Raw genomic sequence first — 23,771 nt, 5'->3', positions numbered from 1 at the left:
GGCCCTGGGCTGGAACCTAGAGTAGAGGGCGGGCCCGGGTTCCCCCCAACCCCCCCAACTCCTGGTCAGACACAGGAGGAGTTGACCTGGACTGTGGGTTCACGAAAACGGTCAAACTGATGGCTGCCGTAAAGCTCCAAGGTGAGCAAATCCGCCAATAAGCGCAAGACCCACCAAGGTAGAGGAGGAACTTTGTCACAATTAATACAGAAAATTTGAAAAACAGACACAGGCAACAACAGAGACAACTTTGTGAAACTGAAAACTAATTTTAAAAATATTAAGCTTTATGTTCTTTCTCTAGTTTGCGAAACAAATTTAGTAAATTACAGCTTCTTCAGTGTCTTCCCAAAAGGTATATTGAAAAAATACTGGCAATTCTAATAATTTTAGATTTAACAACATCTGTGATCCAGAGTGAGAACACACATTTGTTTCTTATGGTTTTACTAAAGGAAGATACATGCATATGCTAGGGGATAATTCAGCAACAACATTGTGCTGGGCACATTTAATTCATCTGTCACTCTCTTCTTTATCAGCATTATTTCCTAATTTCCAGATTAAAAAAATAAATCTTTTCCCCTTAAGCATGTCCATACCAATATTCCACAATTTTATAAAAGTGTAGTTATTTTTCTTCAAACTATTAATGTGTTTTCACAGACACCTGAATGATTTGGACATCCAGGTCTTATTAGTTTTCATGTAAATTAGGCATTCAAATTGTTTCAATGTAAACTGGACATTCAGCTTTGACTATCTCAGCCGAGACCAAAAGGTACAGTGGTTTCTATTACTCCTAAAAGAATTTGTTTCCCTTTTCTTGGGACATTCAGAATTAGAAGTACCACAAATTAAATTGTAAAGGTCTTGTAAAAAGAATACATACAAAATAATGCTGTGCATTAGTTAAAGCAAAAGAGGAAAAATTTGGAATATAAACTTTCCCCAGAGATCTCTTAGATTAAGCATTCTGCTCGATAAGAGAATGGGACTATTGAACACTCAGTCTAGAACATCATTCAGTAACAGTGTAAACAGCTTGTTCTGCTTAAACTGGCATTTTAACAATGTTCACCAGTGATTGAAGGGGTCCCCATTCTGCTATTTTCCCAAATGTAATAACCTAATTCTTTACCATGATTCACTCTTCTGTCAACAAATTGCCAGCCTTCATTAAAGGAATCAAAACTCATTAACCTCAGGGCACAGCAACATTGCTCTTTTGCTCACAAGTCCGCTAAAGAAACCCAAGATGTGGCTAAAAACAAACAATATTAACTAACTGCATTTTAAAAAGTCATTTTTCAGCAAACAGTTCTGAAACATGGAGAACACAGATCCTAATGACATCAGCTTTGTAGTACATCCCACGTAATGAAAGACAGTTTGCATCCTGTAAACTAGATAACAACATTTAACTCATCCATTTTATGAAGAGCAGAAAAGCAAATAGAAATAAGTCTCATGAACTGTAGGTTATGGTAGAGGTAATCAACTGCAAGAGAAGATCACCTCTAATAATGCTGGGTTTTGCATGATGCATTTAAGTCACTGTGTGTGATGCTGAGATAGAAAAAACACGTTTCAATTCTGGATTACCACCATGTCTCATTTTTGTAAAAGGAGTTTCAAGCACTTGTAGATCAACATCAGCTTTTTAAATTCAACAGATATTAAAATTAAGAATTTATCCTACAAATTAATGCTTTATCTAACCTTTGTCCTCCTAGTATGTATTTAAAACAGTAAATCTGTCCTTTTTGTAATGGCAACTGCAAGTTACCAGTGGTTTTCATTCAGAGGAGGTACTCAGACAACATTGAACTGGTAATTCAGTACAATCAACAATCTTACCAGAAGTGACATGAGGAATTTATGAAGATAAACTATCTGAATGCAGCCCACTTTCAGAGAGACAATACCATCCACTTTGGACATATCAGTGTAAGCTTCTCCCTCAGTAGCATCTGGATACAGTGCCAGGTTGAAACTGAAGACTTCATCTCCTACTATAGAGACAGCCTGGAGAAGACATAGGTACAGGATCCTCACATCACTATTCCCAGTTCTCAAATAAGTGTAAAACAAAATTTTAATCTATTTTTCATATTACCCTTCTGAAGGTTTATGAATAGATAAAGTAGAAAACTAAATATGTAAACAGCAGACGAAGCACATACATTAGTCTGAAATGGGTACTCAAAAGATTCTACTTCAAGTTAAAAATAATTTGCACATCCATTTTTCAAATATCAAATCCATCTGCTAGTTTGTCTTCATAACCACAAAATATTTTTATTTTAAGCCCTCCTGGAGGCAATTTAGCTTTTTCAGTGATCGTCTCTAATGTAGTACATGCATGCAGTAGTTTTAATATTGAAGTCAAGCCAAGCTAAAAGTGTTCACTCACAAAGTCTATTTAAACACTCCATGCTCCAGTTAAAATTAAGGAGCCCTTTAAAATGATACAAAATTCAACATACAGGTACAATATAAACAATTCTTACTTCTGAAATTTCTCATGCTTAGAGCACAGATATTTATTTTAGCTCTTCTGAAATTTAAGAATTAAGTTTAGAAAGTTAAGAATTCCTATGTCATTTCAGACCTATGATCACGAAAATATTTTAAAGTAATGGTCAGATATTCACACAGCACTGCAATAATCCAGTAATTTGTCCTCATTTAATCTTCAATCTTGGCATGAACATCAATAAGGAACTGATTTGCATTCTAAGTCCAAGAGTAACTGGTTAAGCATCAAGAAATTATGGAATAGTGACAACATATTGTCTGTGCACAGTATACCATTTTCCTCATTTATCCATGTATGCAACACGGATATTTTGTGACGATACCTGCAGACAAAATTTGATCCCCTAGGACTTGTTTTGCGTTATAATAATTTTTTCCCCCAAAAGTCCTCTGAATCCCCAGTACTATTATGGAGGCACTAAAAGCCCCACACTTCTGTCAAACTCGGAGCTGTGACGCTTGTAATTTTTGCTCTTTATGGCATACAATTTAAAAGGAAGTCTAATTTTAAAATGATGTATGTGCAGTCAGAGTAAAAATCAAAATATATATTTGACTTTCCTTCATCAAATGAATCTGGTATCTCTGGTCATTTTTTTCCTCCTCTTTTTCTTTTTTAAAGGGGGAAAATGCAATCAACAATGACAACATAGCAGTGCAGTTCAATGTTTGGAGAGAAACAATTAGAATGTTCTATTATTCCATTGTTTTAACCACACCTTTAAATGTCTTAATGTAACTCCATATGCAGTAAGACAAATAAGGTTGTTGGGAACTATGTGATCTTCTTCCTTGAGAAGTTGCAAGTTACATGTTGCTGGATTTTCATGTCATTTTCAATTTTGTAGGCAAAATATTAAGAATCAACCCAATATTACTCCTATCTAAATGCTTATTTATTTTTATTTAAAGGAGTACAAACAGTAATCAATTCAGCATAATGATCTGAAATGTGAAAATTATGACAATTACCACAGTAGGTGAAATAATTATAGTTATTTATATAGTTATATAGTAGCAAGAAGGAAACTGGTAGCAAGACTTAGGAAACATACAATTATCCATATTTTATAAAAATCTTCCAAATGCGAGCCTTAAATCCATCTGTTGATTTGTGACAATGCTTCCCATTAGGTTAGCATGGGGAAGGGATGTAAACTTTCAGTAAGTTTTCATGGCAACGTACTTCCCTTGAAACTCAGTGTTTTGAGCCACAAAGACAGGACATTATGCAACTGCCCAAATATAACTCTGCAATTTCACTTTTATTGAAACCTGCAATATTCCCTGGCTATTCCGGTGCTTGGGACTCATGAATCATAACTGCTATTGTGCCAAATTGACGTTTTTGTGATTCACGATCAATACCACCTACAATTCAATTTCTGGAATCACCAATGAAGACCTGCAAACCTTCACCACTGTAGACATACATGTAAAGCCTACTTGAAGGAGAGAATGCTATCCCACTGAACTACTTAATAAACATTAAAAAAGGTATTACCAGTGGTTTCACATTTTACAGTTCTACCTAGGTATTACACACAAAATCTTGTATGCAGCATTGCTATAGCCTTGCTAGTCCCAAGACAGAGAAAGTGGGTGAGGTAATATCTTGTCAAAGTTGGTCCAATAAAAATTATTACCTCACCCACCTGGTGTCTCTAACATCTTATCTTGTTAGAATTTAGCAAATGAAATATTTAAAGATATTCGGGTGAATTATTCTGTCACAAATGGTTTATATACATAAAAGTAACCAAGGATCAAGTAAAATAGGAATACTCTTATCATGAATTATACCTTTTTATGAATAGTCCTTGAATCAACATCTGTGACAATTATGTCTTTAAGACGGGCAAAGAGCACAGTGTGACTTGGCTGAAGAATGAGCGATGAATCAACACCTGCAAGAGAATGAGAGGTAAGTGCTACTCCAAATTACCGAATAGCATTATTTGTTTCAGAAATATTTGTCTAGTAGTTTTATATATGATAGATAGTAAATGAATTCCTGTAAGAGCTCTGAAGAAGTTGTTATTTTTAAAACAATGTATGCCATTTGCCATTTTTTGTTCCTTGTTGATTGCAGGTATTGAAGAGAAACACGCTTCTATTTTCTGTCTTGCTACTGACTAACAAAAATGTGTTTTATCCAGCAGCAGATAGAGATGTGCATTCTTTGCACTTCAGAATCAGATCCCATGCTGCTTGCTTTCAGTTATGTCTATACAAATGCAGATTGTACCACAAAGTTTAACTACAAGTCTAACAGTCAGCTACAGAGTCTCTAGCTTCATACTCAAGCCTCCCCTTAAAGTCTATGGACAACGGTTCCTATCTGCCAAGAGAAGGTATCAACTCCATTCTGACTTAACACCACAACAATTCACCCACATCTGTGTTTAATGGAACTGCTTCCCCACGTCCCTTTCCTCATCTCCTGTCTGTATTTGTGTGTTTGGATGCAGTATGGTCTAGAGGACAGAGCACTGTGTTGGGTCTCAGGAGGCCTTTGTTCTAATCCTGCTAGGTCACCTCAAGCATGTCACTGCCTGCCCTGTGCCTCAGTTTCCCCATCTTTACATGGGAATAATGATGTTCACCTCCTTTGTAAAGTGCTTTGAGATCTATGGATGAAAAATGCTTTTTAAGAGCTGGTTATTATTATTCAGTTAAGGAAGTGTTAATGTGACATCACAGATAATGTAAGTTAAATTTTCTTTATTTACATATTACAAAGTGGAAACGTTTTACATCACGTGTGATTATTAAAAAATTAAAACTTGGGGCACCAGATGGCTTCAGCATACATACTTGGGGCATCAGAAATAGATCTCAAAGAAGTGAAACAACTCAAGTTCACACTTCCATGGTAAGATATACTTTATAACCTGGTAAAAAGTAATTAAAGAAACTGCCGCTAATTTACTAACAAGTCCAGTAATCACTTTCTTTACTAAAGAAGCCATTACCTTGTATTTTGATTTCAGCAATGTTGTTCTTTTCATCACACACATTTAAACAGAAGGCATCCAACTTGGCAAACAGCTTGAAGTCTATAACTTCCTTATCCTTGGCAGTTTTGGTCACTAAGTAAAAACAAAGAATATCATAATGCATTTTGTTTGTTTGTTTTCAATATACTTTGAAGCTCTTTGGCCTCTGTCAAGTAGACAAAGGGAACGTCAAGATTAACCTTTTTATTTTTTTAAATTAAGAACCCCTACTACTGCTGCCTCTGGTTCATCTTCATTTCTGATACCATCGATGGCAGTGCTAATCTTGACAGAGTTCCAGATGACCAATAGCATTTTAAGCTGCTCAGATCTAGTCTATAGGATATGTTTTAAATGCCAGCAGTTGCCTGGAGCCCTGTTGAAAGTGGCACACCCACTTGTGCTACCTCTGGTGGATCAACAATTTTAGAGAAATCAAGTGTGGCAACATTAGGCTTAAGTGCAGTCAATGTTAATTAAACTAATTTGTTTATAAAACATCAATTACAAAATATGAGTTGTTACAGTGATTGATAAATATTTTCTAGTTACGAAAACCCATGAGCTTTTTATCAATTTACATCTTCTATGTACAGGTGGCCTTATTTTCAGGATTAAATTTTATTGCTTGGATAAGAAAGGATTTTCTTAAAATTTGAGACTAAATATTTGTGTTGATTAATAAAAGTGCTGACTGACATAGTTAAAAGTAATGCTCAACACTGAAGTTTAAATGCTCACACTTTGTTAGTTATCTGTGCAGTAACTTTGTTACTGGTCTGCAGAAGGAGCGAACCTATCACCTGTAAACAGATCATTAGCTTGATAAACTGCTTTAGACTGCTCTTCTGCCAGAGTAGTCCATTTCTTGGCCCATGTACATTTTATAGCTCTTGGGAAGCTGGCACAGACTGTTGCCTCTGTCACCAACTGTCTTGGGATTTCTCCTTCTTTTCCTCCTATGCTCCAGAAGCAAGTAGAGATTTTCATTAGGCTAAAAAAAGGAACACGCTACATAGTCAGCAAGTCTTGTCAGAAAAAGTTTATTCTTGCATTTTCTGGTTCAGCACCGAGTTCTTAAGTTAATAACTACTTGCAGAAAGCAACGTGTGCCTCTTCTCTCTGTGCATTACCCTGCAATGAGGATTAAGATCCTGCCTTACTTTTTATTCCACAAGCAGAGAGAGAAAGCCATTGGCATACCTCAAAGTTTGAGTGAGCCACATGTGAAGCAGCTCTTAAAACAAGCATATATAGGAATAAAAAGCCCAACTGAAGACAACACAGGTGACAAACATTTTGATTTTTTTTCCTTTTTACTAAGGGTATGTCTACACTACGAAACTAGGTCGAATTTATAGAAGTCGATTTTTTAGAAAGCGGTTTTATACAGTCGATTGTGTGTGTGTCCCCACACTAATGCACTAAATGCATTAAGTCAGCGGAGTGCATCCACAGTACCGAGGCTAGCGTTGACTTCCAGAAGGTTGCACTGTGGGTAGCTATCCCACAGTTCCCACAGTCTCCGTCACCCATTGGAATTCTGGGTTAAAGCTCCCAATGCCTGATGGGGCAAAAACATTGTCTCAGGTGGTTTTGGGTACAGGTCATCAGTCGCCCCTCCCTCCGTGAAAGCAACGGCAGACAATCGTTTTGCACTTTTTTCTGTGCGGGCGCCGTACTGCTTTCAGCAGACGGTGCAGTAGGACTGCTAACTGTTGTCGTCATCCACCGCTTCCACTGCCACTCTGCTCTCCTGATGCTTTGAATCCACCTCGCAGGTCCTCTATATGACCGTCGTCTTCCATCACTTCCGCTGGCACTCTGCTCTCCTGGTGGTCTCGCAGGGCTGCTTCCGCTGCAACTCTGCTCGGCTGCTCTTGTCTCGCCATACCACGGCAAGCGTGCAGCCTGCTTAGCTGTTGTGTCCTGGCAGCAGATGGTGCAGTAGGTCTGCAAAACTAATCATCCAACCACCGCTTCCCCTGCAACTCTGTTCTCCTGCGGACGCCACACCATGGCAAGCATGGAGCCCAATGAGATCACCATGGCAGTTATGAGCATTGTAAAACACTTCACGCATTATCATGCGGTATATGTGGAACCAGAACCTGCAAAAGCAGGCAAGGAGGCAATAGCAGTGTGGTGACGAGAGCGATGAGGACATGGACACAGACTTCTCTCAAAGCACGGGCCCCGGCAATTTGGCCATCCTGGTGGCAATGGGGCAGGCTCATGCCATGGAACACTGATTCTGGGCCAGTGAAACAAGCACAGACTGGTGGGACCACATAGTGTTGCAGGGCTGGGATGATTCCCAGTGGCTGCGAAACTTTTCCATGAAAGTGCCCTTACACATGCGACGATGTGACTCGCTTTCCCCTGCACTGAAGTGCAAGAATACAAAGATGAGAGCAGCCCTCACAGTTCACAGGCAAGTGGCGATAGCCTTCTGGAAGCTTGCAACGCCAGACAGCTACCCGTCAGTCAGGAATCAATTTGGAGTGGGCAAATCTACTGTGGGGGCTGATGTGATCCAAGTAGCCAACACAATCACTGAGCTGCTGCTATCAAGGGTAGTGACTCTGGGAAATGTGCAGGTCATAGTGGATGGCTTGGCTGAAATGGGATTCCCTAACTGTGGTGTGGCAATAGTCGGAACACATATCCCTATCTTGGGACCCAGCCACCAAGGCAGCCAGTACATAAACCGAAAGGGGCACTTTTCAATGGTGCTGTAAGCACTGGTGGATCACAAGGGACGTTTCACCAACATCAACGTGGGATGGCCGGGAAAGGTACATGACACTCTTCAGGAACTCTGGTCTGTATGAACAGCTGCAGCAAGAGACTTACTTTCCAGGCCAGAAAATAACCATTGGGGATGTTGAAATGCCTCTCGTTATCCTTGGGGACCCAGCCTATCCTTTAATGCCACGGCTCATGAAGCTGTACACAGGCACCCTGGACAGTAGTCAGGAGCTGTTCAACTATACGCTGAGCAAGTGCAGAATGCAGTCATTGTTGTTTCAAATTCATGCATTCTTTATTAATTCGTCACACAAATAGGGGGATAACTGCCAAGGTAGCCAGGGAGGAGGGAAGCATCGAGCGGGGTGGTGGAGGAGGGGACGAGGGAAGGACAAGGCCACACTGCACTTCAAAACTTATTGAATGCCAGCCTTCTGTTGCTTGGGCAGTCCTCTGGGATGGAGTGGTTGGGTGCCCAGAAGCCCCTCCCCCCCCGCCCCACGTTCTTGAGCGTCTGGGTGAGGCGGCTATGGAGCTTGGGGAGGAGGGTGGTTGGTTACACAGGGGCTGCAGTGGCGGTCTGTGCCTTTCCTGCACCACAACCATACGCCGGAACATATCAGTTTGATCCTCCTCTAGTAGCCTCAGTATTGCATCCTGCCTCCTTTCATCATGCTGCCACCACCTTTCCTCTTGATCCCACCACCTCTCCTGTTGCTCCAGCCATCTATCCTCTCGCGTGTCCCTCCTGTCCTCGTGTTCATTTTGTGGTTTCCTGAACTCTGCCATTGTCTGCCTCCACGCATTCTGCTGGGCTCTTTCGGTTTGGGTGGACTGCATGAGCTCAGAGAACATTTCATCACGAGTGCGTTTTTTTCACCTTCTTATCTACGCTAGCCTCTGGGACGGAGATGCTAGTCGCAGCGTTGAAACATTTGCAGCTGCGAGAGGAAAAAAGGGAAATTAAAATTGAAAAAGACACAATGGCCATTTAAAAGGAGGGGCTGATGTTTTTGGGTTAACGTGCAGCACAAACCCAGCTAAACCACCCCCACACCCAATTCTCTGGGATGATCGCTTCACCCCTCCCCGCACCAGGTGGCTAACAGCAGGGATGATTTATTTTCAGCCACAGGCAAACAGCCCAGCAGGAACAGCCACCTCTGGTGTCCCCTTAATAAAATTCCTCTATTTCAACCAGGTGACCACGAATGATATCACTCTCCTGAGGATAAGACAGAGAGATAAATGCCAGCAAACACCGGGACCACACGCTGCCATGCTTTCTTATGCAATGATTCTAGACTATGTGCTACTGGCCTGCCATGGTAAAGTGTCCTAGCATGGAAGACGCAATAAGGCTGCCCTCCCCAGAAACCTTTTGCAAAGGTTTTGGGAGTACCTCCAGGACAGCTTCATTGAGATGTCCCTGGAGGATTTCCGCCCTATTCCCCAGACACGATAACAGACTTTTCCAGTAGCAGTACTGGCCGTGAATGCATCCCAAGTCTTCAGGCCAAATTAATCATTAAACATGCTTGCTTTTAAACCGTATATTATATTTACAAAGGTACACTCACCAGAGGTGCCTTCTCCGCCTTCAAGGTCCGGGAGCCCGGGTTGGGAAGGTATTGGCTCCAAGGTGATAAATAGTTCCTGGCTGTCTGGGAGAATGGTTTCTCCACTTGCCTGGTGCATGTTATCTTCCTCGTCCCCAAAATCCTCATCCCTGTTGTGTTAGACTCCCTTGCAGGAGTCCATGTACAGGTGTGGGGTAGTTGTAGGGACACCCCGTAGAGTTGCATGCAGCTCATCATAGAAGCAGCATGTCTGGGACTCTGACCCCGAGCGGGCGTTTGCCTCTTGGGTTTTTTGGAAGGTTTGCCTGACCTCCTTAAGTTTCACGCAGCACTGCTGCGGGTCCCTGTGATAGCCTCTGTCCTCCGCCAAGGGCATGATTTTTTCAAATATTTTTGCATTTCGTCTTTTGGAACGGAGTTTGTCTTCCCATACAGCAATCAGATCCAGTACCTCCCGTTCAGTCCATGCTGGAGCTCTTTTGCGATTCTGGGACTCCATGGTCATCTCTGCTGATGAGCTCTGCGTGGTCATGCCATGGTGGCCAAACAGGAAATGAAATTCAAAAGTTGCCGGGGCTTTTCCTGTGTACCTGGCCAGTGCATCTGAGTTGAAAGTGCTGTCCAGAGTGGTCACAATGCAGCACTGTGGGATTGCTCCCGGAGGCCGATACCGTCCAATTACATCCACACTACCCTGAATTTGACCCGGCAATGTCGATTTCAGCGCTAATCCCCTTGTCAGGGAGGAGTACAGAAATCAATTTTAAGAACCCATTAAGTCGACAAAAATGGCTTCGTTGTGTGGACGGTTGCAGGGTTAAATCGATCTAACACTGCTAAATTCGACCTAAACTCATAGTGTAGACCAGGGCTACGTGTTTTGCCTGCCACACCTATCTTTAGATCACATCAATGCTCCTGCATCTTGATCCAACAAATTAAGCACATACTTAACTTTAAGTAAGCAAACAGTCTCCATTAGTTAAGTACTTGTTCTTAACTTGTTCGCTGGGTCAGGGCCAGAGTGCTTAGTATCTTGCATGATTGAACCCTTCACTGACCATTAAGATTGGATACAGGAGTTTTAAAGCCAGGAGTTTTGGAAATTTAACAATACACATGTTTAGCTAATTATGTGACAAAATGTTGACGCTAATCAGAGACATGAAGGAAGGTTTCTGTTTCTAATCTCCCAAATACAGCCAACACCAGACAAACCACGTAAACACTTTTTGGAAGCAACCTAATTGTGAAAGGAATGCAAGACTACGTTATCGGAGCAATAAATCTAGAAGTAAAGTGGGCCTATACTAACCACCCCCACTTTCTTTTCGAAGAAAAACCTGAATTTAAACTCTGACAAATAAAACTAGAAATATCCTTTTTGAAATTCATTTCTTTAGTAAACACATTAAAGTCTTCATTCCTTGAACCTGAGGAACATTTATGGTGGGAAATGTTTTACAGAAGATACTGGTTACTTCTAACTCATGTTTCCACTTAAAGATGAAAACCTTTGTTGGTTCTCCAATGCTTACAATGGCATAAGCCTCTTAAAAGGCACATTTGCAAATATTTTGTATCTAAATGAATACCTTCATTTAATAACTTCCTAATTTCATGATATATTAATAGTCAGATGTTTTATGCACAATTATAGCAGGGTCATTTGAGGCTAAGCTAATTACTCATGTAAGAAGTCATTGAAGTATATGTTTATAGGAATGTAGAAATTAATTAATTGCTGACAGTGCGCCAATAACTCTCAACCCACTCAAGACGACGAGAAATCATCTTTCCAAAAATGATCATATAGAAGCAACAACTTAATTTGAAGACTTTCAATAAATTATTTAATTTCAAAAGGCTCTTGAGAAATAAAAACTGATCAAAAAACAGGAGCATTTGTACTTTTTGAAAAGAGAATTTCTTTGTATTCCGTCCATTATCTGAGGTACTCTTTCAATTTTATTAATGCTTGACTGGAAATAAAAGAGTTAAAACTAACTTTAAAAGTTTTCTGGATCTTCCCTGCTATAATATTGTATATTAATAATACAAAGTGCATATTCAGGAGCTGAAAGTGCCACCTAAGCCAACCCCAAAGGCATGGAGCCAATGAAAAGGTGATAACCAGTTTAAAGCTAAAGAAGTATGAAAAAGGTGTGTTCTATCATTTCATGAAAATAAAGAAAAGGATATAAAAAACTCTGAAGTGAGCGCGCGCACAGGTGCACACACACACCCTACTACTTAGACAACAAGCACTCCACAACTCATCCTGGCCACCTCTATAAGCAACCTACGTAAGGAAAACGGAAAAAAATCAAGAAACCAACCCAAGGAAACCGCCCCACTACTTCAACCTGGACTAGTGAGAGGAAATTAAGAGACTGCCAAGGGATTAGCTTTAAAACTCTTGTCATGATTTTCTTGGTAATACTGAAATGTTGTAACTTAAGAGACGGAAAAAACCACAACGAGGAGTCCGGTGTCACCTTAAAGACTAGCAGATTTATTTGGGCATTAGCTTTTGTGGGTAAAAAATCCTGACTAAGTAGGGTTTTTACCCACGAAAGCTTAAGCCCAAATAAATCTGTTAGCCTTTAAAGTGCCACCAGACTCCTTGTTGTTTCTGTGGATGACTACCCCTCTGATACTTAAACGACTAAGTTTCTCCTGTTAATCACCAAGTGGTTAAACCTTGCATTCCTGGAGAGAAGACAGAGGCTAAACATTGGTAAACTGACATTCAGTGGGATTTAATTGGATTTAAGAGTCTTAATTTTGGCTAACTGGCCTGTCTCAAGATTGCTCCTTAAATGGCTTCTTCTAAGTAACTGATTTCCACATTTTCTTCAGTTTCATAAGATGCAGTAAAGATCGCTTACTTGGCCAACTATAAACTGGCTTATTAATATATAAACTGGTTATATATTAACAAACAATGGGACATCCTGCCTTTAACCAAAATTCTCCCCATCTCTGAACATTCTTATTTATCTAAGGATATACTAAAGAAAGGATTCACAATAATTTTGGGAAAAATATACTTTAGTTTTAACTTACCAAGAGGAAAGCATACCTGAGAGGTGTTCATTCTCAGGGTTGTAATCTCTGTTAAAAGCTTTCCACAGAAAGAGATACCACACAAATTGTAATGTAAATAACCAGTTTATCATTTGTATTGTTTAAATGTTTTCTTTTCCTTACTTCAATAACAAAACAGCCATAGTTTATAACTGCCATTATTTTGCTTGGCCTTAATCATGATGTCCCCTAAGCGATGTAAAATAACTCTTGTGACTAAACAGTGGATGCCTCTGAGTTGGCAGTGAAAGAAAATTAGTAAGAACTTGCCTACCATTTCTTGTTTCTGCAAACTAAATATTTTAATAATTTTTAAAATTAAATTAATGTCTAACAATTTAAATCTACCCTTTCAATCCAACATAACACACTGAACAACATTAGGCTCGCCAAAAAGATTAACTATACCTTTCTTCACACTAGTATCTTTTTGCTGCTTTTCTCCTTGTGTTTGCAACTGTCCTATGTCACCAGCACTTGGACTGCTTGATGGAATAACACTTGTTAGAAAATTGATAGTAGAGAGAAGGGCCTGTGTATGTAGCAGAAAATTTAATGACGAAAAGGCCACCTGTTTAAAACAAAAGAATCCAAATCACAAAAAGTAAAGCTACAGGTAACATTCATTTAGCATGCAGATCACTTCCATGAGTAGACATGCTGAATGGGTTGGGATTTAGGCTTGCAGGGTGACAATTATATAGGAAAATAACACAGATATGTAATCACCAATAAGCTTCATCTTCCCACAATACAAGAACAAGGTGACATGCAACTAAACTAAAAAGACATCAAATACTCGACTAGTTGTGTTTTTTCTTTCCCCTTTTAGTTGACTCCAGTATAGTCTTTGAGTAGTTTTTCCTGATCTGTTTTTTAAGTTTGTAGTTTCTGGTTTTCTTAACCTTTGTTGCCCTGAGAACTTAGTCTGTTGGGGAAAATGCATAATACTAATTACCAGAAGATGCAGAAAATACCTTCCCAGAAAGTTCTTCAGGGGAACACTTGCATTGTTAAACTGTCTGTTCTCAGCTGGACAAAATAAACCTTTCAAGCAAGCTGCAGTTGAATGTTACTAAAAATCCCGTGCTATACCAGAGGTACTAGCCAGGCGTATACCACACTGTAGTTGTCCCAAACACACAAAAAGACAGACAAGATGAAAGAGATGTAGTTTAATTAGGCCATAACTTGATAAATTCATCTGGGAACCATCAATAACTTCATTTTCATTAAAATTATGCTGATGTACCCAAGCCTAGTTCTATCACTTTTCACTAACCTTGACAGTTTCATATAAGTAATGTAAAGATTTAACACTAAATATGTACCAAAGAATTCAACTCAATATATAGAAGGATTCACAGAAATATAAAACATTTCTAAACTGGGAACAAACAGAATTCATAGACCCAATGTAGAGCACTCTAGTTGACCATTTCAGTCAAATATTCAGCTTGACTGTAACTGGCAGATGCTTCAAAAGAAGATGCCTTCATCCCCAAGGTACTCCTTACATCAGTCACAGCTCACACCAGAGAAAAAAAGTTTCTTCCTGAAACCAATCGGCGATATGCCCTACGGTAAGAAAACTGATTACCTTTCTCATTTTTCATCTCAGGCACAGTTAATGGAGATTTTTTTTTTAACCTCCCCTCCCTCCCCCCAGGTTGTTTTAATCTCTTCCGACATTTCACCCAAACATCAGATATTGAGAGTACCACACAATAAATGTATTTCCTTTTCACATACTTAAATTTGTTCTTTTATAACTTTAATACCTCCTCGTTCTTGTACTGTGGAGGAAAAAAGCATTAGTACAGAGCTTGCTCGCTCCGCCAATTGTTACAGTTATCTAGTCATTTTAAAATGTTTGGTGCCTGAACTAAGGCTTTTAAGCACATATTTCAGTTCATTGGCAGGGAATGGCTGAGACTTCTGATCCATACTCTAATAGCTTCTGGGAGAGCTGGACCTCTTTGCACTGCCAGAGTGGCACACAAGGACAGTAAAACTGCCCTAAGTGCAGCTGAGAATTTTCCTAGGTTGGGGCAGCTGTTATAGCCATCTCCTATGAACCCCAGGGTGTAGGGATGTGTCAGGGGCAGGGCTGGAGTGGCATAGTGGCAATCTGGACTTCAAGGCCTTGTCTCTACTGGGTGTGGCGGGGAGGGGGATGGAGATGAAGGGTGTGTTAACTCATTAACTCGAGATAGCTAGTTAAAACCCTAGTGAAGACCAAGCAGCTGTTTTCACAAGAGTTTGCCGGTCAAGGTAAGACTATGGAAGAGCCTAGGCTTCAACTTGACCTACTGAAATTACAAGTTGCCCTGTCATTACTAGCATTTTACCTTAACTTACCTAACATGAGGTAAGATCATACCACTTTACCTAGGGAAGTCAGGCTTAGTCTTCAATGAGTCTGAGTTTTGACTTGCAGGTACCTGCTAAGTAAAGTGTCTAATACTAGACACATGAAAAAAATTCACTTACCTGAAGTGTTTGTTCAGTGTTGTCAAAGCTTGACTGAAATTTTGGACCATTTTTGTCAGCCTAAAAGGTTACAGATAGACAAATTGAATGAGGCACTGCATTGTACAGACTGCAGTCATTTATACCTTGTGTGCTAAATTTGTAACTTGTTACCAGATACACTGAACAGATCATTTTAATAAATACTTATTAAATAGTAAGCATGTACCTTGATATATTCCACTTTCAAAAGGTCTAATCCAGGTCCATCTGAAGAGCTAATTAAGTGAAGCGGTCGTTTTTTATCTGTAACATACCAAGTAAGAGCATATTGAGAAGTCAGCTTTCACAATATTGAAGCAGGCAAAGAAATGTTTATGAAACCCTTCTCCTCTAACATCGTTTTCTATTTAACACTTCAAATTGTGATGCTGCCTGAAGCATTGTGCCAATAACCTAGAATCCATATTTACATTTTGAGTTGAACGTTTAGGCAGGCAATGACAAGTCAACACTGTTATTAGACAGGCTGATACCTTTTCTTTTTGCCGTATTTAAAATACTTATATTGAAGAATAAGAATATTAAAACATTTAAAGGGCTGTAATTTTCAAAAAAGGTAGGTGCCAAACTCGTATTAGAAGTCCATGTGTACTGAGAGACTAATGTTGATATGTGCCCCTGAAAAATGTTTCACAAAGCATTCAGTTGGAAAAAAAAAAATCATGACAAATGCCAGAGGATAGTCTCATGAATTAGCCTGTAACAAAGATTCTGTCTTTTGATTTGATTTTCCCTGAATTAGTAAGAGCTAGCTACCATGAGACTATCCTCTGGCATTATGATTCCTACTATTTAGTCTCCAGTGGTTCTTTTACATACCTTACGGGACACCATGATTGAAGCCAAGTAAAATAATCAAAATTATTAACCATGGGTGTTTTATTATTAAGGAAAAGAAAACTTTAAACAAAACAGACAAATGACAGAACACACTGATAAATTAGCTGTTTTGGTCAGTCTAGGTGCACAAGTGCATGCTAGCCCAATTCAAGCCCTAGAAGAACTTCCATAGATTCATAGATGTTAAGGTCAGAAGGGACCATTATGATCTACCACTTCTTGTTTCTCTGGACCAAATTTAAATTAACCCCCTTCCCACTCTTCAACAGATACATTGCCAAATATGTATTACTAAGAAAGGTGACTTCCTTTTCTAGGTATCTTCCTAAAAATTTGGATGCGTGTCGAAGGGTAAGGGTCAGATTTTTAAAACTTGACTTCCAGCATTTTGCAACTACAACTTAGATGTCTAAATTACTCATTTACTAGATAAGCACAGAAAACCAGATGGATGTCTTAATGGCATCAACTGTGCCGGCACATAAGTTCCATTATTTGGGCCCACACAACCGCAGCCTCAAAAGAGAAGGGGCTCATTCTAAATATCAAACCTAACTGTCATACTGTAGAACTTTTCTCTGAAAGCGTAGGGTAGGCAGTCGAAACCTTGATACAAAAAGGTTTAACTATGAAGTCTACTAAGCAGAGACACAATTACTCTTATCCTCCATTTTGTTTTATTATTTTCATTACCTTGAATTTTGTGGTAATCCAAGCTGATTTTCTTTAAGTAAGATACAGCTGTTAAGTCATATGTTCTGACTGTAGCTTCTGTTCCGAGCTGCATTACATTAAATACAAGTATTGTTTCCTCTATTTTCTGTTGCTTTGTGAGTTCTAAAACCACCTACATGAATGAGAATTACACAAATGTCAGTAATAGAGTGGTATCTCTTTTCATATCTGATGTTCCATTTTTTATTAATCAGAAAGAGGAAAATGAAATTGCTGCTAATTTTACTGTCTTATTTTCCTTAACAACTAGCATTCTTGCACAAGAGTCTGAAAATGAAGGTGGGCTGTCAAGATCTGAACTACTTGAAGCATAATGGAACGGGGGGCGGGGGGAAACATTTCTAATTCTTGGTGAACAAATATTTTGAGTAGAATTTTGCTGTTACAAAGCAGAATCAAACTCCTAGAGTTGGTTCTTTGTTAATGACTCTCCTGATGTTTCAACTTCCTCCTTCATACGTGGCATCACTATTAAGTTACTACATATGGAAGTTTGCTGTATTATGGTGTTAAAGTAAATGTATTCTTTTCTGAGATTACACTTCATCAGCGTGCTGTTTATAAGACTAATGGGGATGCACTTTGACATGTAATGGATCATATAATAACTGCTTTATAATGGCCTTCAGATTAAGAGAGAGTAATGCAATTTGAAGAGAGAAGAGTAAAACACATGCCTCTTTAATTTCAAACTTCAACTGAAGGTCTATGAACTCCTCATTAATAGCCTCTGTTTTGTTTTTTAGATCATGTCCTTCAGGTAGAGCCATTTCAGTTAGTGAAAAAGAATTTTCAGCATCAAAATATTCATCAGACTCTAGGAAATAAAGACATGTAATATTTTTATGCTGTCTGTGGCACTGACAGCCAAATATAAAAACAAGCAAATGTTCTCTTTGCAACAGCTAGTACCTTGACATACTGATTTGTCTGTCATTATCAATTCTGTATTTACCTGTGTTTGAGGCCTCTTCGTGTAAGTATTTTCTAAATATGGTAATTACAAGCGCAAGATAGTTGTGACAATCAGGGTCCAGACACCACAAGTTAACAGCCCATTGAATGACTGATCTCAAATTAGGAAAGCCTCCCATACATTAATTTACATTATGAAAGCTATTTTCTAAACAAAAAAAGCTAATTATTTACTTTTAAAAAGCAAGTTTAGTGTCTTAAGATAGTATCAGCAAGATCTGCAAGGCCGCCTTAAATTTTGCAATTCACAGGTATGCACAGGTATTTATTGTCCACCGGACACTAATTTCATGATCAGAAACACCTAGCAAAGTTTTGTTGCTAAATAGACAATAGTTTTTTTTACTTTTAGAAATAGTTATAAATATTTTGTTACCTGACTCTACTCCTTCCAGCAATATTGAGGTGTCAAGTAACCCTTTCCTCACATCAGTAACCGTGGGGATAGCAGGTACCTAGAAAAAAATAGCCAAGTACAGAAACTAATCTACCATAACTTATTACTTCAGAATGTTCATTTATAGTCTCACGAAAATCCACCCTGCTTTTCAAATAAAATCTGTGGATAAGACTCAAATTTTAATTTGAGCTTTCAAGTCAACATATGATAATACACTGTCTATTCAAATAAGACTAGTTGTGTGTGCTCAAGTGGACTTTGAAGACTATCTTCATCATCATTTACAGCAACAGATGAACATATTACTATTTTTTTTTCAGATATCCTGTAGCCTTCTCTTACCTGCTAATATCGGCTTTCTGTAAATACTAAATGAAGGAATGCACTCACTAAAAGGGTTTTATGCAGTTATACTATCATGTTTTAGTTCGAGTTTACCATTATCCTAGTCAGTTTACCTTTGTGCTTTGAACTGACATGGCTGACATCTCAGGAAATGGAATGCTATCAATCAGATCAAAAATCCCCTTAATCTTTTGGTCAGAAAGCCTCACATGTACCAGGGGAAGGCCTCCTGAAACTTTAAACCTGTGGGGAGAGAATTTAAAAAAACAGCATTTTGTGAACAGTGTAATATTGGAATGAAGTTACATGTGAGCCAACTTTTCAGCAGATACTAAGAGGTTTACTAAATTTTAATTTTAACATGTCATTAACCATTGGAGCAAAGAAGTTCATGATGCAGACATCTGCGTTCAGGGCCTGGTAGTACATATACTTATAGTTAACACAGCCATAAAAAAAAATTCAGTGAAACTATATTAAACACCCAAGCTAAATGGAGATTTTCCCCCCACTATTGAATTTCACCAATAACCCCTTTCCCCCGCCTTCCTATTGAAGCCCAAGGGGCTAGTCATAACTCCCTCCTCCTCTCAGCTCCTTCTTTGTGTTAGCCATACTGATGGCTGGAGAACAATATAAGATACTTGCCCGAAAATCCAGGAAAACTGCCTCTACATACATTTCAGGTATTCAGGTCACTGGTTTTGCTCTTAACTTGTGATATTTGTTTTTCTTGGAAAAGTTAAGATGTGGGGACAACCCACCAGAGCTACTTTATTCAAAACACACTCAACTGCCACAATGTTCAAAAGTTTTTGTTCAGTAAACAGCAGAACAGTTTGTGCTTTTAAACAAAAATGTAAAGGAATTATTTGCAGCCTGAAACTGTGACCAAAAACACTTCAGACAAGAATTCCTTGAAAATTTCAATAGGTGGTATGCAAAAAAAAAAAAAAAAAAAAACCAACAATTACTAACTTGTTCCTCAACTGTGGTTATTCAAGGTGTGTTGCACATGACCATTCCACTCTTGGTGTGTACATGCCCCGAACACAGTGGTGAGAAATTTTTCCCTCAGCAGTACCCATCGGGGCAGCTCGAGAGCGCTCTGCTCTTGCATGCCTGTGCATATATGTATAAAAAAGACAAGGACCACCGCCACCCCCAGTTTCTTTTTGCCGGAAAAACACTGATGCAGGGAGGTAGGACAGCAGGTCGTAGAACGGATATATGCAACTCATCTTGAAGAACAACAGTTATGGAACAGGTTAGTAACTGTTTTTTTCCTTCAAGTGATTGCACATGTGCATTCCTCTCTTGATGATTCACTAGCCATGGAAACAGGTAGAAGGATCAGAGCCTATCTGCACAGGGACTAAAGGACAATTCGCCCAAATCTGGCATCATCCCGAGCTTGCTGAGTGATGGCATAATAGGAAGCAAACATGAGCACCAAAGACCAAGTTGCCATCTTACAAATGTCTGAGATAGGAACTTTAGCCAGGAAGGCTGCAGAAGCAGCTTGCTATCTCATTGAACATGCTATCACTCCACTTGGCAGGCTAACATTAGACAAACAGTAGCACACGCGGATACATGAAGTTATCCAAGATGATATGCTCTGAGAAGGAACTGGGAGCCCCTTCATTCTGTCTGTGATCACCAGAAAGAGTTGGGAAGACAGATAGAGAACTGTTTGGACCTGTCAGGGTAGAATGCCAATGCTCTCCTCATAACCAGAGTATGTACAGCCTTCCTTTCATCTTTATCTGAGTGCAGTTTGGGAAGAATGAAGGTAGGTAAACTGCTTGGTTGATATAAAAGCTAGATACCACTTCTGAGATAAACTTTGGATGAACAGGTAAACTTGGTCTTCAAAAAAACACTACAATGAGGGCCGGACATCAGGGCCCACAGCTCACTTACCCTCATAGTCATGGCCACCAAAAATGTTACTTTCACTGAAAGAGACAGTCAAGAGCAGGTAGCTAAAAGCTTAAAAGAAAGAAACTTTTACGGTATCAAGTTTAGGTCCCATGAGGAACAGGATCTCGTACCTGACGATCTTTCCAGGTCTTTCAAAAATGTATTGATATTCTATTAGAAAAGACAGAGCAGTCAGCCACCTACGAATGGAAGGCTGAGATAACTACTAAGTGGACCTTGATGGAACTAACAGCCAATCTGTGTGTTAGGTACAAAAGATAGTCCAAAATATATTGGATTGAAGAATGTATCAGCAAAATTCCAGGCAGATGAGACCAGACAGAGAAATGCTTCTGCTTAGAGGGTTTGTCTATACAGTAACTCGACACCTGTGACACACCCTGGTCAGCTGGTTCAGGATTGCACAGCTCAGGCTGAGGGGCTGTTTGATTGCTGTATAGACTTCTGGGCTCAGGCTAGAGTCCAGCCTACAGGTCCCTGTGAGGTGGAAGGGTCCTAGAGCTCCGTCTCTAGCCCAAGCCTGGAAGTCTACACAGCAATCAAACAGCCTTGCAGCCCGAGCCCTGCAAGCCCAAGGTGGCTGGGTTTTTTTTCGCTGTGTAGACATACCCAGAGAGGCAAGTAGATATAGATGATCATTTTCTACTATGCAATAGCACATCTTAACCTCTTTTGAACACAACTGCCCCCCAGAGTCTAACCATGGAGCATCTATGCTGTTCAATGGATGTCAACAGGTTTGGGTAGACAACAGACAACCATGGTCTTGAGAAATAAGATTTTGGATGGTCTAGATAATACTTAGTCCTGCTGTGACTGCAGGGGACTGGACCAGATGACCTCTCGAGGTCCCTTCCAGTCCTATGGAATTTAATCCGGGTCCAATGGAAGCAGTATCAGCTTTTTCACCGAAAGGTACAGGACAGTGGAGAGTCAGTGCTGCCTTGGCCACGCTGGGGCGAGAAGAATGATTCAGGCATGGTGCAGTCTGATTTTTTAGTAGCACATTGTGAAGCAGTGGAATCGATCGGAAAGCATGCAGAAGATTGTTCCTTCAGACAACAGGAAAGTGTCCATTAGGGAACCCAGACAGTGACCCTGTAGGTGACAAAACTGTTGGCATCTCCTGTTTTATCTCACTGCAAACAGGTCTACCTGAGGAGCTGCATAGGGCTGGAAAATGAACCTGGTTCCATCCAGATAAATAGACAACTCATGGTGATTCATCAATGACCTGCTTTGGTCATCTGCCAGCCTGTTCTGCACTTCCAGAAGAAGCACTTCTTGGCAGAACAAGGATGAGTGGCCACCTCCTTGTCTGCTGAGATAGAACATTGTTGCTGAGTTGTCTGTGATACTGAGAAAATTGAAATGTGACAGAAAAACTGGGCACACCAGCCAGATAGTTGTCAACTCCCCTTACCTCATGAGTCAGGGCAGACTATAACCCCTAAAACTGAGGGGGAACCCAGATCAGCATCCCAACCTAAAGCAGATGCATCTGTTACTAGCATGAGTGATGGCTCAGGAGGACAAATTAACTCCTTCTCAAATGTTGGCAGAGTTTGCCCACCAGTCTAGTCTAGAGAATCTAAAACGTGAGGTGCCCCTTGAGCACAGTGTTCACATAGTGACAGCTTGGCAAAAATACTGAGGCCAGCCAACGTTGTAGAATCCTGATATGAAATCTGGCACACCACACTACATATATGCATAAGGCCACAGGAAGTAAGAAGAAACAGAGGGGTGGAGGGAATGGCTTTTCTCTTTATACTGACACAGTGGTGTGCGACAGGGAAGAGTGATTCAACTGCCATGAAGGGTACCTCAGAGGAAAAAATTTCTGACAACTGTGCTTGGGATGCACCCACACCAAGAGTGTAATGTACTTGTGCAATCATTCAGAGAATAGAATAAATTGGTTAGTCTCTAAGGTGCCACAAGTACTCCTTTTCTTTTTGCGAATACAGACTAACACGGCTGCTACTCTGAAACCTGTCAGAGAATAGATTATTGCAGGCCAGTAGGAACTGTGTGAGCATGGAGCATAGTCAGTGCAAATAGTATCTTCTGAGAATTTAGCTACCAAATGCTAACAAGTATGCACGTGCCATTTTTCAGAGGCTCACAATTAAGGCCAAATTTTCACAGGAACGACAAAAAGCACATTCTTGACACGAGTGTGAATTCTCTTAAGTGCATGCTCTAAAACATACAGACGCTTTAGCAATTTAACATGGGCAAAAGAAGGTGTTTTTCCTTTATCTGATTCTCACAAAAGGCTACATTGTTTTAGCTGAAACTTTGCTGCAGGCTAAGAATTTTGTAAACGCTCAATATGTCAAGTTTCATCCCAAATGATTAAAGCTTGGCAAAGTTACAAGCAACATATAAACTGTTAGGCAGCCTTAATTATAAATGTAGCTACTGACTTTGCCCATAACAAGGAGAAAATTAAGTCTTCAAACTCCATCTTGTCCCACTGGGCTTCAGTGACAAAGCCCTTTTTCAATAAGGACAAATGACCAAGCAAAAATTAATTGTCTGATAGTGCTGATACATTACTTAGCCATTCTGATGTCTTTCTCCACCATTGATTTGGCTAATTGCACATGCATATCCATAGGCTGTAATATGTGCAAAGCAGATGGATGCTGAAATCGAGCCTTCTTCCAGTCTTCACCTGAAGGAGTGTTTAACCAGTTCAAAAATTAAACTTCACAAGCTTTATTTTGTAACAAAGAGAGAGTATAAAAATAATCCAGAAAAATCATTTAAGAATTACTTTAAAAAATCCAGCCCATCTAATGAACTGCAGAAACCTAAGTTCATATAGGCAAGATATTGCATGGACTTCCACAGGTCAGAAAACAGCCACCCCTAACATCATGCTTTATCAGCATCTAGCATGGGCCAAAACCAAGAAGTATTTTCACTTACAACTTTGAAACCCAGAAGCAAGAGCTATGAACTCAGCCATTATCAGTACGTCAGATTTCTTCTTTTCCTCACAATATTTTTCCTAACATAAGA

At 39.7% G+C, this 23,771-nt stretch overlaps 1 protein-coding gene across 1 annotated transcript in view; it reads right to left on the bottom strand.

Moving 5' to 3' along the window:
- VPS13C (vacuolar protein sorting 13 homolog C) overlaps positions 1-23,771 on the bottom strand; it is a 191,594-nt gene that overhangs the window by 109,050 nt on the left and 58,773 nt on the right. The window contains exons 24-34 of the mRNA XM_074966157.1: positions 23,304-23,421; positions 18,905-19,034; positions 18,423-18,501; positions 17,749-17,888; positions 17,030-17,183; positions 15,663-15,739; positions 15,455-15,514; positions 13,370-13,532; positions 5,517-5,633; positions 4,345-4,448; positions 1,861-2,028 (exon numbers count right to left, since the gene is read on the bottom strand). Of these exons, the coding sequence (XP_074822258.1) occupies positions 1,861-2,028; positions 4,345-4,448; positions 5,517-5,633; positions 13,370-13,532; positions 15,455-15,514; positions 15,663-15,739; positions 17,030-17,183; positions 17,749-17,888; positions 18,423-18,501; positions 18,905-19,034; positions 23,304-23,421 (1,310 nt within the window). The remainder of the gene's footprint in view (positions 1-1,860; positions 2,029-4,344; positions 4,449-5,516; positions 5,634-13,369; positions 13,533-15,454; positions 15,515-15,662; positions 15,740-17,029; positions 17,184-17,748; positions 17,889-18,422; positions 18,502-18,904; positions 19,035-23,303; positions 23,422-23,771) is intronic.

This window comes from Natator depressus, chromosome 10, assembly GCF_965152275.1.
Source record: "Natator depressus isolate rNatDep1 chromosome 10, rNatDep2.hap1, whole genome shotgun sequence".
NCBI classification, from domain to species: domain Eukaryota; kingdom Metazoa; phylum Chordata; order Testudines; family Cheloniidae; genus Natator; species Natator depressus.
This window is presented reverse-complemented; position numbering and strand designations above follow the sequence as displayed.